The sequence below is a fragment of the Periplaneta americana genome, chromosome 3 (assembly GCF_040183065.1).
Source record: "Periplaneta americana isolate PAMFEO1 chromosome 3, P.americana_PAMFEO1_priV1, whole genome shotgun sequence".
Taxonomy (NCBI): Eukaryota; Metazoa; Arthropoda; class Insecta; order Blattodea; family Blattidae; genus Periplaneta; species Periplaneta americana.
In genome coordinates this window covers 100,049,125-100,068,224 of record NC_091119.1, presented here as the reverse complement: position 1 = coordinate 100,068,224, position 19,100 = coordinate 100,049,125, and the positions used below count along the sequence as shown (strand labels likewise).

Here is a 19,100-nt window from a genome sequence, read left to right as displayed (position 1 = left end):
GATCTCTAGTGACATAAACATAGATTATCTCTCGGAACTTTTCCGTAAAAGTAAATTAAATTCACTCCTTGAAACTGGAAACCTTAGTCGCAGAGTCATTTTTCCACAGCACACAAGCTGAAGTAGCACAGCCATTGATAAATGTTTTGTACACAGAATTAGACTGAATTCCTATTCGACAGAACCTATAATCAATGGTTTGTCTGAACATGATAAACAAATCCTAAGTTTTTCCAATGTCATTGAACAATTTCAAAATATTAATTTAAAAACTAACAAAGGATCGTAATGCTGTATCTAGTGATTATTTACATTTATGTCTACAAAATGAACCTCGGAAAAACATATATGATACTGGTACTGCTGATATTAAGAGTAAATGTATTGAATTTTTCACTTAATTTCATAATCACTTCAGTGGATGTTCTCCACTAAATGTTGTGAAAAAATTCAAAAGTAAAAACATGTAGATAACGCAGGACTTCAAAATCTCATGTATTAAAAAGAAGAATCTATATGTAATGAGTTGCAATGTAATGATCCTCATGTTCTTAAATACTGCAAGAAGTACAGTGTAATTTATCAAAAATTATGAAAGAAGGAAATAGAATATATTTGAATAGAAACGTACAAAATTCAGATAATGCAATTAAACCTATTCGGAATATTATTAAATTTAAACTCGTAGATATTCTAAGAAAGAAAATATTTTTTTTCGTTAAAACCAGTGATTATAAAGTAGAGGATCGCAAATCTATTGCAAATTCTTTTAACGTATTATAGTATATAGTAGAGAAATATTATTGACAACTTAAACATTCAAGATTTTGCAAAAGATACTGCAATTGGTTACTTAAGAGATGCATTTAATAATTAGTATTAATATATGTATTTATTCAATAACTGCAACAGTGTTTTTTCATTCAAGCATAACATGAATAAAATTGAATGCACATTAAATTAAACACTATTGCAAACACGTAGATAAAATAGTTAAAATTAACTGAAGGGGTGAGAATGAAATAATCCAAAGCCATACTTTTAACAAAAATTGTTTTGTGCGAGTGCATTTCGTACACATATGGGAAAGCTACTAATAAAATATTGTAATAATTACTCAACAAATGACATAGCCTGAGGACTCTAAACCTTTGTAAAAGTTTGTCAATTATTATATATATTTTTTTAATTTCATTTTAATTGTTAGTTTTTAATATATATGCATTTACATTGTATATGTGTGTATAAATGCATTCATTAGAATAACGTTTATAATATTATAACTTGTAATTTTGTATTGTTTGTGATCATTAACACTTAATCTCAGGACTTTGTAAAACTCTATTTCAACGTTACTTAGCTATTTCAACGTTATTTAGACAAAAAAAATCGTTGTGTAGACTAAGAATCGAACTCGCACTCTTCTACACAACACGCAGAAGTCTTACCGTCTGAGCTATTGAAACGACATGAAAGCTTCCCTTTCTGTGCGGAGTGTTATTTAATCATGAAGGTCCATTGTCGATTTAACTACACGATTTATGTATATATTTATCTTTTATTTACGTAATATTATCATATTTTTTGCAGTTTTTGAAGTGAATTTCGGAACGATGCTAGTAACAAACCAAATAGCCTGAATTTAAGTAACTCAATATTCGTTATCTTGTGTATCAGTGCTCCGGTCTCCGATCATGCGCAGTGTCTTACATCTGAGACTTAGGAATATTCAATCGTCTCATCCTTTTCCAGGGAAACTGTACATTCGTATACAAAATAGTTACGCATCGTCTGTCCTCTTCCTCTAGGAAGTCAAAACCGGGACGCAGTCAAAGTGAGTAGTCTTATAGATCACTACTCTGACTAGTCGTATTATTTAAATAACTACGTCTTTGTGGCTGATTGAAGGTTCATTACAGAGATAAAATGCCTTAGGTAAGACGCTCAAGCGGGTAATATTGCAGGGAATAGTTGAGGATATTTGAACTAATATTTTCACTATTAATATAGACAACATTACATATAAAAGTGCAAAGTAAACGTAAAAGTGACAAAAAACAATGCACTGAAAGACACTGGAATACCAAAAGGCACAGAAAGTGTGTTGAACGTAATCTAAAAGAACTAGTACTATCATAATCTGAATATTATGAAGATATTAACTCGACGTTTAGCATGGGTTTGTGTAGCCTACCATGATGTTCAGTGCCAACATCCTAATTAAGAAATTGTGTAATCAAGATGTAGGCTATAATAAATTTAATAATCTACATTTTAGAAAATTTCTAGAAAAGTACATAGAAAATTAGTGGGTTTTTAGCGATAAGCAATATCTATAATATCCTACTGAAATACGAAAAAATATCAGACAATAGGAATATCTTATACTTCATCATTCATTCATTCATTCATTTATTTTATTCCATAGATCTTACATGAGCAATGAAGCTTTAAGATGTGGAACATGTCAACATTTTACAATATTACAATTACAATTTTTACAAATGTTTATAGTTCATGCACCAATAACGTCATATACGCGACATTCAAAGATATCTGACCCCACTAATCGATAGTGATCGATAATTTGTTGATGTAAGTGTAGCTTCTTTAGTCATTACTTCTATGAATAGATAGCGATGATAATAGTCGTACATAAATATACGCGCATTATATAATTCAATTTTTCATATTGCTTTACTCATTGTAAAACAGTTGTAAACTGCTGATATTGTCAATTATGAGAATAATTTATGCTTAATCTACATAAAAATTTTATCTGGCACCTTTTTAATGGCCCCAGTAATGGTGCCACCTATAGAGAACAAGCGGAACTCTTTCGAAGTTGTCAATTTTTTCTATCTTTGGTTCTGACTTATCCCGTGGTTGAAAAATTCGCCTACACGATCACAAAATCGTAGGTCAGATATCTTTAAACGCCAGTTATTGAAAGAATTTCTTGCAATATAAAATCATTTCAAGTGACATCCGCATATGTTCAAGTTCCGTAACTTACGAATGCACGTTACTATTCACTGCAAAGATCACGACGAAAATGAACATTACGGCTCAAGCATGTGTCTAATAGCATAGCTTCAGAATGTCGGGAGTTGACTGTACTCCACGAACACGCGGCGACGACCTGTTTGTTTATATCCTTATCCGTTGCATTAACTGTGTTCGGCGTACTATATGTCCAATGTGTCCTTAACTTCAATATTTAGGTAGCCGGAATACGAAGCCTATAAATAAGTGTTGCAGCTATGTTTGTTGTATCTTGAAAAGATTGTATTTAGCTTGTGTTTCCATACTAAACTAATTTACAAAGCTAGGGAATAATAAAATTTTGTTATGTGTGTTTAGGTACAGTCTGTCTAAAATTACTATAATTTATTGTACCATGCGTCATTCTGAAATTCAAATCATGGAGTAGATATCACGACTACCTGCATGAGCCGTCAGAGCGTACCGTGGCAGTAAACTGCTTTTGGAGCGAAACTACAAACAACTTGTAACTGCTGCGGCTGGCTCTCTCTTTGTTTCTCTCTTTCAAGGTTCTTTTTGCACTTTGTGAGCACGAGTTGCCCATCCATGGTCATGCACAACAGTTTAAACTAATCTAGTCTATATCACATATTCATTTGTATGAGGTCTCGCCCACCTCATTGAATATTACACGACTACTCTGAAGTAGCCAATATATATTATTACTATTTAATACGAGAAAAATTCGTACCGGCACCGGGAATCGAACCCAGGACCTCTCAGCTCTGCGCGCTGAGCGCTCTTTCCAACTGAGCTATGCCGGGACACGATCCACGGCGCAGAGCTGAGAGGTCCTGGGTTCGATTCCCGGTGCCGGTACGAATTTTTCACGTATTAAATAGTAATAATCTAGTCTAGTCTCGTCTGAACAAGCACAGAGTACAGTAGATATACATTACACAAAATATCAGAAACAGTGTCTTCTTTGAAACGAAGGTCATCATTGCCTACTGTTTATTTTAATGTTCAATGAAAACATATGTTATTTATTTGTCGAATGTAATGGTGTGGCCAGATCTTTAGTTTGTGCAAAAATTATGCATAAACTCACAAAATTAATTTACAGAGACATTATTCTTCACATCATAGCACGGAATATGATAAATACAAATACCAGGAACGTGCGGCTCTTGTTGATATGCTCAAGAATAAGTTCATGGAGGTATAAGTACACTCTTTTATTATACGATATTAAGTGAACGTTAGTTTGACCCCTTATACTATAACGGTCTTACTAATAAACCGTGCATAGTTTTAATACGAGACTTATGCAGCGTTGAGACAGAAAACGTTACTAATAAACCATGCATAAGCGATGGGTGTATAAACAATCTGTAACTATACAATGGGAATTGCTTTGCAGTAGTTATATACACGAAACCCCTTGTTTAAGCGTTGCATACAGAGAAAAAATGGCCGCCCCTTTAACAGCTGTTCGTATCAACGAGTTAGAAAGAGAAGACTATAGAGTGGCCATGTTGTCCTGTACAGCGCTCTTTGCGGTGCCACCGCGAAACACGGCAGATCTGAGCTAAGCGCCCACCTTTGTAAAAATTCGTCTGCTTACAATGTTGTATAACGGAGGTAAGAAGTACAAAAAAACGAAGAAAAAACATGTCTGTTGTGTGTGCTGCGTATAACTGCAATGTCAAAAGGAAAAAGACAACTGATATATCATATTTCATGTAAATTTTATGAAGTTAAGTTCATAGTTTTGTTAATTAGCAGCATTTTTTTTTCATGCATAAATGTGTAACAACGCCCGGCATAAACAAAATAAATGGTTCACTGGTAATGTACTTAAACTAAATACGGATAAAACCAATACAATTCCGTTTCAGACCCAGTGAGAAACAAATAGCAATACAATATTAAAACTGTATTTCGACACCTGCATCCTTTATTTCTGCTCCTTCTGTCCTTACTGCTTATACAAGAAGACGATGAGCTGTAGCTTATAAGAAGTAGGCCTATTTCGAAGACAAACGATTAATCAAATAAATGGTTCACTAGTAATAAAGTTAAACTAAATACGGATAAAACTGCTACAATTTCGTTTCAAACCTAGTAATAGCAATCAAATATTAAAATTATATTTCGACACTCGCATCCAAAATAACGCAAAACTCTGGGGTAGGTCGTATTGTTGTTAGTATTTTGACTGGAAGGACATGAAAGAACATAATTGAGCACCCACGTGCAATAATGGGGTAAGTATGAATATATTTCGTAACTACTTACCCCATTATTGTACGTGGGTGCTCAATTATACACTAATAATTATCTGTGGTGCCACAGCCCTTGAAAGGCTCAGACAGACCAGCCGGCTGTTGGCCTCACGTTCACATTTCGATAATAATTATACTTTACTGTAACAAAAAACTGAAAGCGTGTTTTGTCATGTTTCACCCACGTTACAAGCTTGGAGGTAAAGGTTGTTTACTACAGATAGGGCCTACTTTCATTCTATATCTTATGGTATAGTAAATAGTTTTGCAACGTGTAGAGACTGGGAAAACAATTTAATAAAATCATCCGAATCATACTCGTTCATTTTATAGGCAATCTTGCAGGTCGCATTTAAAAGAACCTAGGAATATTAACATTTTCTTCAGTATATTTGCTAGGACTTCTTGTCATACTACATGACAATTTTGCTTAGGTTATTCTTTTAAGCATTCCTTCTAGGAATAGCTCAAGTGATTTAAATTTAGCGTACATAAGTTTAGATTAAGTTCCTAGCACGTATTTGACGAAATACTAGGTTTTTCCACTTCAGTTTAACTGATTTATGCAAACGAAATTAAGACAGCTGACGATTCTAATGTCAGTTATCACCACGCCCACTTTGTTTTGGGCGCATAAGTTCATTACCGACGGTCGTTCAATTTTCTTCAAACATGGCGGCGCAATGACCACTCTATATCTTTCTCTTTCTAACTCGTTGGTTCGTATCGACTGTAATTTTATGATGATGGATGCCTTGTAACCACAGAAGAACACACCAGAGAGCACAGAATAAGTAGAATATTATTGCTGTAGCTTGTACTCTTTGACCAAAATATAGTGTGGTAATCGATCAGAGCCAGTTGTATTATCGATTCTTAACATGGCACACTAGAGCGCTCTACCGGATGCAACAGAGAACCTCAGATATTCTATTACCTTTCGTAACGAAGTAATGACGAAACTATGACGTAGCTGTGTAACAGTTATACTCTTATACACGACGTATGTAGTGATTATTAGTAAGGAATTTACACACGACTTATAAACGAGCTACTCATTGTATAAGTATAAGAGAGTTAAACGTCTGTATATAGAGTTTTTATTAGTAAGACCGTAATAATAAAGCGAGACGAATCCACAAAATAATTTTAGAAGGTTCTATTTTTGACAGTATGCATTGGTTTCTTGAATTTATTTGGCGGCTCACACTTTCCATTTCTTCAGTTCAAGAAGGATGTACCATGCTCTAAGTCTAAATATTATAACTTTGTACTATTAAAAAGAATAATAATTTACTTCATAAGTGATAGGCCTATAAATATTGTACACAAAGAATGTGTTTGAAAATTAAATTAATAATTTCAATTAAGTGGTATAATGATATAGACAATTATATAATAATTATTGTACTAATAAAATTTCGTGTTTATTCCATAACTTACTCTATTCAATATTATAATAATCGATGAGCCATGGTTGTTACTCTCCCATAAACTGGTTGAAATCGCAGTCTGTGAGGAACTGGCTTTACCCTCCCTCCAGCTGGTACACCCGCCCCTCATTCCGAGCACGGATTACACTTACTGTAGCTTACCCCGTGGTGAAAGTTCCTGGGCATGCCTGCCCTAGAGAAACACTGTTTTGAGTATGTCATTGCAAATTAAATGTACACACTGTTCAATACAAGTGCTCATTAACCCTTTTCCACCATCTTGCATATGGTCGTATTGTGGTCATCAGTAATGATGAATAGTTTACTTCATTAGGATTAGTGCCAGTCGTAGCGTAGACTGTTACTCAACATAATATTCAAAACTGGAGACAAAATTGTATTAATTCACAAATAAATTTATTTCAAAGTCATGGGGACAGCTGGAAATTAATCAGACTGGTATAGGACCCCCAAGTACTCAACATAAATATCGTATGCTAAAATAAACAATTGACCAATAACTCACGTGTTTAATGACAAGTGGGGGGGATTTTCAATGCAATAGAGAAATGTAGAGAAAACGTGGGGATATTTCTGAAGGAAAAATTTTCTGAATCCCAACTACTGTCGGTGACTCAGGAGAAGACGAGAGCGGACTGAGGAGGAAGGGATGTGAACAGATAACGTAAGACAACACGTGCAATATTTGTACTGCAGTAAACGGAAACATTAGGTCTCCTTCTGTTCAACTTAGCTTTAATTTCCATACGCATTGTTACTCACGTTTCCTGCACGAGTAATAACCTGGCTACTGGGATGCTTATCTGAGAGATGTTTATAATAATAAACAGCGATAGTCAAGAAGGTCACATTCTTTCCGCTCGTCTTCTCCTGAGTAATGGACAGTAACACTGGTAACCTTTACCGCATTGTAAGTAAAACTGTGTCCTTCATTGAGCCAGTGTTAAATAATAATTTCTCACTAAATTTAAAACTGTTATTCAAATAAAATTCCGTTGTTGCTTTTCAATCCGTGCTTATTTTTTTAATAAAAATATTGTAACGCGTGAAGAAAAAGTCTTTCTTAGTTAGTTATTTAACTATGCTACACCAACTGGGTAATAGATTATTTAGCTTCGATAGAATTGATGACACCGAGACGGCATTTGGCGAGATGATGTCGATGATCCGCCATATTTTACCTGACATTCGCCTTATAGTTAGAAAGAACACAACAAGGTAGGGACCTAATGAGCCCAAATAAGAATCGACCCACGTCCGAGCACGGCTCCGATCAGAAGGCAAGCGCTGTGCCGGTAATGTACGCCGAGTTGGTGCCTTGAAAGGGTCTTAAGTATTACTATCATGATAATCTCTTTGTACAATTTAAATCCTGTCCAAATTCAACGTCGCAAATTTCTAGCGCAATAATTAATAATAGATCCCTATTAGAAACAACAACCAAATTTCTTGGCTTAAAAATCGAAAATGTGTTAAATTGGAAAAATCATATTAAAGAAATTACCCCCAAACTAAATTCAGCTTCTTTTGCTATTAGATCTGTGCAAAAGATAGTAAATATCAATACCTTAAAAACAGTATACTTTGCATACTTCCACTCGGTAATGAGTTTTGGAATAATATTCTGGGGAAATTCCACAGATAGTAACAATACATTTCTATTACAAAAAAGAGTAATTACAATAATAGTAGGTGCCAAATCTAGGGAATCTTGTAGGACTATTTTCAAAATACTACAAATAATGCCCATGGCTTGTCAGTATGTCTTTTCATTAATAATCTTCCTCGTATGTAATTGTGAAAACTTTGTAACTAATTCAACAGTTCATAGCATAAATACACGTCAAAAAATGACTTTCATACTCCATCGGTAAGTCTATCGTGCTATCAATAAGGAGTGCGTTATATGGCAGCAAAAATTTTTAACAGCCTCCCTATCGATATAAAAAATGAAACTCAAAATAAAAAAATTATTTAGAGCCAAATTGAAGAAGTACCTCATTTCTCACGCCTTCTATTCTGTAGGTGAATTTATGACATTCAATAACACTTCATGAAATTGATACCAAAACTTTGTGTTGTACTAGTAGACTATATTGTAAATCTCATCTGTATATATTTTTTCTAGACTGTGACTATAAATTAAGATTTTATAATAGTAACTTATTAAGTTTTTTGACTTGTTCCATATTCTAGCTGTAAGCAATGTATGAATACCATGGAATGTTAATAAATACAATACAATACAATACAAGAGTGGAGTAGAGTTTAGACTTATTTTTAAGGTTAAAATATGCGTTGTTCACACCGTAAACTGCAGTAATTCGGGTGACAAACTTGGTAAGTTTAGTGTGCCAAATCTCACCTCGTTAGAAGTTTCGGTGCAATTATGTATCAACCATAGTAGCCCCAGGGCGTAGCGAAAGGCCCATAGTCCTATTCCGAACACTGCCGTATACATATCCAAAGCGTCGTTCATCATTGAAATCATCAGAGATGAGAAGGAGAAGAACCACCCAGACACGATGAAGACAAATTGGTAGGCAATCGTGAGCAGCACGTGGCTCGAAAACACTCGGTTGACAACCCCAGCCACGTCACACAGTTGTGTGTACACATGTTTGTCCCTGACGTCTAGACGTGCATTGAGATCTTGAAAGTGATGTCTTAGCACCAGAACGAGGGCCACAAACTGCTGGCCGGCAACGTTCACCACCATCTCTGACAGCCCGTAGGCCAACAGTGTTGATGCCGGATACAAGTTATTCATCAGAATATCCATGGACGTGAACACGATGACGGTGGTTACACAAAAACTGATATGCAGGAACACCTCACAGAACACCTTGCGATACATGGCGTCTCGGTGCCTCAAGGACGTCTCCAAACAAGACAGCTTGTCGACTATCACACTAATGGGCTTCGAAACACGTATACATACTACGTATGAGAGACAGTTCATCACCACGTATGTGATGTTCACGACTGAGTGCAGCGCGAAGGTCACGTTTCTCCATAGTCCACAATTCCACTTTTTCAGCACAGAAATCTGGTCTGCCACGATATTCCCAGTGGCCAAAACTATAAGCACAAACCCATACACTGACTTGATCTTAAACATGTTACCGGTAGAATGTACATCAGAGAAAGTTGGTAATCCAATACAGTTGGACAAGTAGATTATCGGTTTGAGAGCATCGACTAACGTCATACCGGCGACAGGCATTACGTGCAGTACTAATCCAGCCTAATACATAATTTCTGATCAATAAGTGCGACGCATTTCTCCGGAAGGCAAGTAAGTTTTATTACTTAATTAAGTAAACAATCTAGCACTTAACTAATTCACAAAGTACTTATCACACTTGCATCTAGGTTTCGTAGATATACATTATAGATCTACAAATTACCTGTTTCATGAGTAAAAAATAATACAATAAAAATATAAAACAAACAACATTTGTTATAAGTGAATGTTTATTAGTCATAGGTTATTAATTTTTGCTTTCATGTTATTGCGTCTGGAGTTCGCGAGTTGAAATCTGGCCGAAGAGATTCCTGTTTCTGAGTGTATGAATTCCAGAAAAAATCACAATGTATTTCCACATGGTAAATGTTTTCTTCCTCGCAAATAGATATCCTTCAACGCCTTGTAAAATTGGTGCAGTTTCTAATGTTTAAATAAGAAAGTAGAAAAACCAAAACAACTAGATATTTCCACATACAGATTTTCTTCCTTACAAAAAGATATCCTGCTATACAGCGGTACCGATCACCTCAAAACCCGGCCAAAAATCGATTTTTCAAAATGCGAATAACAGGATGTACCCCACCTACCATTGTTCTATTATGTCTGTGGGTCATAAACCTGCAGCTGATGACTGCACTTAAACTCTCCTCAGTTAGTGGTGAAAGCTGAAAGTGAGCTTTTGTGTGTGTGCCTGGTCCCTTGCCGCTAAGCTTATTTCTGACGCGCGTTTCAAAACACATTTCTGGCAACTTAATCTTTTGTTAAATGGCGAGTAATGTATTTTCTGACTTTGTTTATGCGTATATTATTCTGACACAGTGATGTTTTAATCATATTATGTCATTAGTCGTTATATTTTAAAGTATTTAATATCGTAGTAAATATGTTCCGAAATGCATATAGAGTGTTATTTGGGCGGCCGGAGGGAAAAAGACCTTTGGGTAGGCCGAGACGTAGATGGGAGGATAATATTAAAATGGATTTGAGGGAGGTGGGATATGATGATAGAGACTGGATTAATCTTGCACGGGACAGGGACCGATGGCGGGGTAATGTGAGGGCGGCAATGAACCTCCGGGTTCCTTAAAAACCATTTGTAAGCAAGTAAGTAAATATGTTCCGCCGGTAATTGAAAAAATGTTCACGCAGACCTACAAAAGTTTTCCAAAACTCGCCGATTCTGATTTATGTTGTAAGATATTGTCTAACATATCTATTTTTGGATTCTAAAAGAAAAAATTGCGCCTTCTTGCGCCTTTTGATAATATACCAGTGAGAAACAGTAAGTTTTCTTCTGAATTGCTAATTAGAACATCTGCATAAGCAACTAAATTTAATTCTCCTGTATCCATTAAGTACCGGTATCCCTGCTTGTCTCTTGCATGATAAAATCCATTAAAATATTAAAGTAGTGGACTGAGTGATTCTCCTCGTCTGATGCCTTTATTTAATGTAACTTGTGTAAATGTTCAATCTACTTTAATCTTTGCCTTATTTCCTATCTGTCTTGTATTAATAAAATCAATCCATTAGGTACGTTTAATTTATCTAAAATTATATGTAGTTGCACATTATCAAATGCCTTATTTAGATCTATAAAACAATAAAATTCCGGTGTATTGTATTCAAATGCATTTCTGCAATCTAACGAATAATAAAAAGAAAAAGAATTAGCCGGACTGATAATTTGAGGACTATAAAATAATAAAAAATGAATATTTAGTTGACCTCTTGACCGAATCTGTTTCAGAATATGGATCAGTCCTATAGCCGAGGCAGGTTGGTAACTTCAAGCGATGTATCCTACAGACCCTGAACTCCGAAGAGGAAACAGAAGGGGATTTCTCCGGTAAGTTCCGTTCTAGGTTCTGACACTACTTTATTAAAATCTAAAAAATAATTTGTTTGTAAACCTGCAAATACCCAGTAAGTTCTGAGAACTAATTTTCAGAAATGCAATAGAACTGCTGTGTTAAATAATTTGCTTGATAAATGAACAAATGTGATTCATAAAATTCTCAATCATTTCAACCAATGTTACGAACCATACTCTTGTTCACGTCTCGAGCAAATTTAATGCGACAGTTTTATTGCATTCCTAAACATTCTGGTTCCCGGTACTTAGCGAGTTTTGCACTTTACCAGCTATGTGTATTACAATATTGTGCTGCTAAAATTTTCCGTTAAAATATTTCCGATCACTTATGTAGGGTTTACTATTGTAGCTAGGTTTTAAAAGTTCAACCATGCGAGGCATTCAATTGGAGCTTGTTTCATATCTACTATATTAAGAAGCAACTAATAGGTACACTGATTTTAGTGCATCTACATTTTAACTTCAGGTTTCATCATATGCAATGTTGCTCGAAATCTGCACGATAGCCAGCTGGCTCTCCATCCAGATTTCTCACCACCCGCTTCCACTGCAGTCCAATGAGAAAAGTTTCCTGCGAGATCTCCACGAATAGTAGGACTGCACAAATTGTCACTTTATTGTTGCTTTATGATCAGTAAGGATCACTGGCTGAATCATTTCACAATTTCGCGAACCACCCCTGGCAAGGTGGTTGTAGTTTCGTTGTAGGATTTTTAGTTTGTAAGAGTAAAGTTGGCTGGTCTGCTTTCAGATGTTACTGCATAATTAAGGATGTCGTAGTGTTGCATTGTTTTGTTTTTTTTTCGTCTTTTTCGCGCGTTGGCCAGGTTGTCAGGGCTTGCTCTATCAGGATGTTAAAGCGGATTTTCACTGAAGCAACCATAGGCAATCACGCAGCATGCGACATGATCGTATGCTGCAAGTTGCTCACTTTGAGTACGGCTTCCGGCGCTAATCCTCCGGTTGCTCCAGTTCGCAAGCTTAAAATGTATTTACACTGAAGCAACCAAAGGCAATCACGCAGCATGCGGCACGATCGCATGCTGCAGGTTGCTCACTTTGTCTAGGCGGCAGCACAGTCGCATATGGCTTGCGGCGCCAATCCGCCGGTTGCTCTAGTTCGCAAGCTTATCCACCGCTGATGGGTTCAGTAGTCCAGTCGCATGCGGCACGATAAATTGGGATACAATTTTTTTTTTCGTTTCTCTTTTCTGTTTTTCTATTTTCTTTTTTTTTTCGCTTTTCTTAAACTAGTACGTACACAACACCCATGCCCGAGGCGGGACTCGAACCCACAACCTTTAGGACCAAGCGATAGAGACAAAAATAAAACAAAGCTTCTAATTGAAGAATACCATGGAAATCACATTTTGTGGGACTTACGAGATCCCAATTACAAAGATAATAGAAAGAAGTTGAAGTTATGGGTGAAAAAATAGCTTTAAATTCGATTGTGGCAGTAAAGGAAGCTAAAGACAAAGTAAAAAACTTGAGAAAACATTCCACAGTTACAGGAAGAAAAAAAAGCTGGTCAGCTCAGAATGATCCGTGGGTGCATTTCGCTTCACTGTGTTTCCTTCTTGATGTTGACGCGCCAAGAAAGTGACTTTCAACTGATGAGAATAATGATTCCGAGGCAAGTGTTTGTATTTAGTGTACAGTTACCCTGAAAAAGAATGAGACGATTCTTGGTCGTCGGAAGTTAAAGTTCTACAGCGCGGTTCAATCGATATCGACCTAACGATACATAACATGACAAATAGTACAAGAATTGTTACAAGGACCACAACAAGGACAAGGACCAGAATAAGGATCACGAAGAAGACTGCCATTTAAGGCCAGGATTTCATGACATAGCTCGAGTCACAAAATATCATTGCTTCACTGTACCGAATGGCAAATGTCTGCTAAGGGATCTACATTCTGTACTGCTGCTGTCACTGTCTTGTCTCGTTAGCTCATATAATAGCGTGTCGGTTCCACTGTATAACCGAAACGTCTCGTGTTCGATCCCGGGTAAAACTTTTTTTTATTGAGGTGTAATTAATTTGTTCAGAGTTCCTCGACTGTCTAATTTGTCGAAAAATATGGAATAATTTATGTCCAATTTCTGGGTCTTACAAGTGGGCTGAACCTCGTCAAAAAAAATAAATCTTACTTGGTAGTTAAAAGTATTCTTCCTCAAAGAAAAATCATAAAAACAAAAAAAGAGACCTGTTAACTTAAAATCTTGTCCACATGCCATCAGCTTCTATTACAGCTCTAAGTCGATCCGGCATGGATGTCACGAGATTGTGGAATAAGTTCTGATCCCCGGCGAGATCTTCCCAGGTGTTAACAACTTGATCCCACAATTCCTCTCGATTTCGAGGGCGTCTGTGGGCATAATTGGCTATCCTTCTCTTTTGCAATTCCGCCCATAAATTTTCGATGACATTCAAATCAGGTGACTTCGGAGGCCAATTAATGATTTCGATCTCGGGTCTTCTTTGAAACCATCTTTGAATGCTTGCAGCATAGTGCACGGGATGGTTATCCTGCTGCAACAGCAATGTTCCTTCGGGAAAACGTTCTCGGACGGAGGGAAGGAAGATATTTTCCAGAATGTGCTAGTAAGTTCCCGCATTAAACCGGCCATCGATGCGTTCTATAACGCCAGGTCCATCGTAAGACATCCACCCCTAACACGATATGGTAAAGCGCCCCGATCTTTCACGTCGGTGCACATAGCGCTGGTCATGTCGGAGACCATCCTCACGATAGACACGGACAGGACCTTCGTAATCACTCGAGATGGTGGTTTCGTCGGAGAAAATTACATTTCTCCAATCGAAATCCACTCGATTGGTAGCGAAGGCAAGATGGTCGACAGCTTGTGCTTCCCCCAATATTTCCATTTGCGCAGCCCTCCGACTCCTAATACCGCGGTTCCTCAACCTGCTGATCACAGTCTGTGAAGAGCCGGGAAAGTTAGATTCATCTCTTATTTCGTTAACAGTCCGAAAGGGGTCCTGTCGAACTGTCTCGAATAAGAGAGCATCTTTTCCAATGAAGAAATCCGCGAACGCCCAGGAATAAGGCGATTTTCGACCTCCCCTAAATTTTGGTAACGATGAACCCACCTCGCGGCTGTACTTCCAGGAACACCGACCAAACGGCCAGCAGATCTAGCCCCATATCCAGCCTCAACTAGAGCTATAACTCGCTGTCTCATGTCACGTCGGTTCGCCATTACGATGAGAAATGAGGGATGACGATAATACTTTAGTGTAGACAATGACTATTTAACGTAATATAGAATTATTGAAATAACAGGCATATTGCATAGTAAGAGTTAATAAATCAACCCTAAATTAAATATCTAAATTACAGGATATAACAGGAAGTCCAATTGTTGCGAAACTAATCAAATTAAATCTAATTACATTAAGTAAACAAACCCCAAGTTATGACACCACATTGCTACAGCTAAATTGTAGGTTATTAACATAAGCATTGAATAGGTCCGTGGTTGTGCGTTGGACGACAAAACCATCATCGAAAGTTCGAATCTTACGGAGGAATGTAACTTCTTGCTTTTTATAATGTAAATCACACTTCTAACTACAATCATTCATATTTCTTACATTATTTATGAATATTTATAGCCAACATTGAATTTGTAAAGAAAAGACTTTAGAAATCTCATATGGAATTTGTGATCTCTAGTGACATAAACATAGATTATCTCTCGAAACTTTTCCGTAAAAGTAAATTAAATTCACTCCTTGAAACTGGAAACCTTAGTCGCAGAGTCATTTTCCCACAGCATACAAGCTGAAGTAGCACAGCCATTGATAAATGTTTTGTACACAGAATTAGACTGAATTCCTATTCGACAGAACCTATAACCCATGGTTTGTCTGAACATGATAAACAAATCCTAAGTGTTCCAATGTTACTGAACAATTTCAAAATATTAATTTAAAAACTAAGAAAGGATCGTAAATGCTGTATCTAGTGATTATTCACATTTATGTCTACAAAATGAATCTTGGAAAAACATATATGATACTGGTACTACTGATATTAAGAGTAAATGTATTGAATTTTTCACTTAATTTCATAATCACTTCAGTGGATGTTCTCCACTCAATGTTGTGAAAAAATTCAAAAGTAAAAACATGTAGGTAACGCAGGTACTTCAAAATCTCATGTATTAAAAAGAAGAATCTATATGTAATGAGTTGCAATGTAATGATCCTCATGTTCTTAAATACTGCAAGAAGTACAGTGTAATTTATCAAAAATTATGAAAGAGGGAAATAGAATATATTTGAATAGAAAAGTACAAAATTCAGATAATACAATTAAACCTATTCGGAATATTATTAAATTTAAACTTGTAGATATCCTAAGAAAGAAATTTTTTTTTCATTGAAACCAATGATTATAAAGTAGAGGATCGCAAATCTATTGCAAATTCTTTTAACGTATTATAGTGTATAGTAGAGAAATATTATTGACAACTTAAACATTCAAGATTTTGCAAAATATACTGCAATTGGTTACTTAACAGATGCATTTAATAATTAGTATTAATATATGTAATTAGTCAATAACTGCAACAGTGCTTTTTCATTCAATCATAACATGAATAAAATTGAATGCACATTAAATTAAACACTATTGCAAACACGTAGATAAAATAGTTAAAATTAACTGAAGGGGTGAGAATGAAATAATCCAAAGCCATACTTTTAACAAAAATTGTTTTGTGCGAGTGCATTTCTTACACATATGGGAAAGCTATTAATAAAATATTGTAATAATTACTCAACAAATGACTTAGCCTATGGACTCTAAACCTTTGTAAAAGTTTGTCTATTATTACATATATTTTTTTAATTTCATTTTAATTGTTAGTTTTTAATATATATGCATTTACATTGTATATGTGTGTATAAATGCATTCATTAGATTAACGTTTATAATATTATAACTTTTAATTTTGTATTGTTTGCGATCTTTAACAGTTAATCTCAGGATCTTGTAAATTTCTATTTCAACGTTACTTAGCTATTTCAACGTTATTTAGATAAAAAAAAATCGTTGTGTAGACTAAGAATCGAACTCGCACTCTTCTACACAACACGCAGAAGTCTTACCGTCTGAGCTATTGAAACGACATGAAAGCGTTCCTTTCTGTGCGGAGTGTCGATCTAGTCATGAAGGTCCATTGTCTAATTAACTACACGATTTATATATATATATATATATATATATATATATATATATATATATATATATATTTATTTATTTATTTATTTATTTATTTATTTATTTATTTATTTATCTTTTATTTACGTAATATTATCATATATTTTACAGTTTTTGAAGTGAATTTCGGAACGATGCTAGTAACAAACCAAATAGCCTGCATTTCAGTAACTCAATATTCGTTATTCTGTGTATCAGTGCTCTGGTCTCCGATCATGCGCAGTGTCTTACATCTGAGACTTAGGAATATTCAATCGTCTCATCCTTTTCCAGGGAATCTGTACATAAAATCATTATATCAGTGATCAAACGCATTTTACGTAAAATTAAAATAATAGAATACCTGTTATGAAAGAAATGCATTGTCAGGAAAATAATAAAGAGCCAGTTTAATTATTTAAATGTATTTATTGTACACAATAATACAATGAACATGCTGTCGGGAGCAATCATTGCAGCATGCTGCCGACTCATTTACTCCCATTGCGATTGGTTGCTTTAATTTTTGAGCGAGTTTATGCAGAGATGTCGGTGCAGACAGATGCTGCTGCTGCCTACCTACTACTTTTGAACAGGAGGAGGAAACTTATTCAGAGAAAGATGTGGTGCAGGCAGATCTTCATAAATAGTCGTAGCCTATACACCGCAATGACTTTTTGAATAAACTCCTTGCTCATGACGCTTACCTGTTCAGAAATTTTATCCGAATTAGTAAAGAGGACTTCGATTGTCTTATGAACAAGGTAGCTTCTCTCATTTCAAAATCCGATACCAATTATTTATCGAGGTATTATACAAGCTGAAAAACTACATTGCACATTTTGTGTATTCCGAAAACATTACTTTTGAAATTAGAGAACACAAAACGGGTCAGGAAGTTTCGAGTGTGAAAGACAGGATGAAACAATTATCCCGTTGCGTGGCGAAATATAACTCGAGGAGACACAGGCATTCTAGACCTTCAGAGACTTCCTAGAAGACAGAAAGAGGCAGCAAAGACTATCAGGGATGAGTTTAAAGCCTACTTCGTGTCCAGTGAAGGAAGTGTCCCATGGCAAGGCACTTATATTTAGACGTGTTTACCCTGTTAAAATTTGGCATAAAACTGAAAATTTGTGCTAAAAGTGAAAATATGGAAAATGTTCACTGCTATTATTGTGTACAATAAAGACATTTAAATAATTAAACTGGCTCTTTATTATTTTCCTGACAATGCATTTCTTTCATAACAGGTATTCTATTATTTTAATTTTACGTAAATGCGTTTGATCACTGATATAATGATTTTACGTACACTAAATACAAACACTTGCCTCGGAATCATTATTCTCATCAGTTGAAAGTCACTTTCTTGGCGCGTCAACATCAAGAAGGAAACACAGTGAAGCGAAATGTACCCACGGATCATCCTGAGCTGACCAGATTTTTTTTCTTCCTGTAGCTGTGGAATGTTTTCTCAAGTTTTTTACTTTGTCTTTAGCTTCCTTTACTGCCACAATCGAATTTAAAGCTATTTTTTCACCCATTACTTCAACTTCTTTCTATTATCTTTGTAATTGGGATCTCGTAAGTCCCACAAAATGTGATTTCCATGGTATTCTTCAATTAGAAGATTTGTTTTATTTTTGTCTTTATCGCTTGGTCCGAAAGGTTGTGGGTTCGAGTCCCGCCTCGGGCATGGGTGTTGTGTACGTACTAGTTTAAGAAAAGCGGAAAAAAAAGAAAACAGAAAAGACAAACGAAAAAAAAATTGTATCTCAATTCATCGTGCCGCATGCGACTAGACTACTGAACCCATCAGCGGTGGATAAGCTTGCAAACTAGAGCAACCGGCGGATTGGCGCCGCAAGCCGTATGTGGCTGTGCTGCCGCCTAGACAAAGTGAGCAACCTGCAGCTTGCGAACTGGAGCAACCGGAGGATTAGCGCCGCAAGCCGTACTCAAAGTGAGCAACTTGCAGCATGCGATCATGTCGCATGCTGCGTGAT

General features: G+C 35.9%; 1 protein-coding gene and 1 long non-coding RNA gene across 2 annotated transcripts in view; one reads left to right on the top strand and one right to left on the bottom strand.

Annotated features, from left to right (window-relative positions):
* Nucleotides 1–10,018, bottom strand: part of LOC138696328 (putative gustatory receptor 28a) — a 45,051-nt gene extending 35,033 nt beyond the window's left edge. Inside the window, exon 1 of the mRNA XM_069821139.1 lies at nucleotides 9,093–10,018. Coding sequence (XP_069677240.1) covers nucleotides 9,093–9,953 — 861 coding nt within the window. The 5' untranslated portion in view covers nucleotides 9,954–10,018. The remainder of the gene's footprint in view (nucleotides 1–9,092) is intronic.
* The window catches only part of LOC138696329 (uncharacterized), a 130,323-nt gene that overhangs the window by 97,028 nt on the left and 14,195 nt on the right, over nucleotides 1–19,100 (top strand). The window contains exons 3-4 of the long non-coding RNA XR_011331324.1: nucleotides 11,728–11,826; nucleotides 12,320–12,444. This is a non-coding gene — a long non-coding RNA (uncharacterized lncRNA). The remainder of the gene's footprint in view (nucleotides 1–11,727; nucleotides 11,827–12,319; nucleotides 12,445–19,100) is intronic.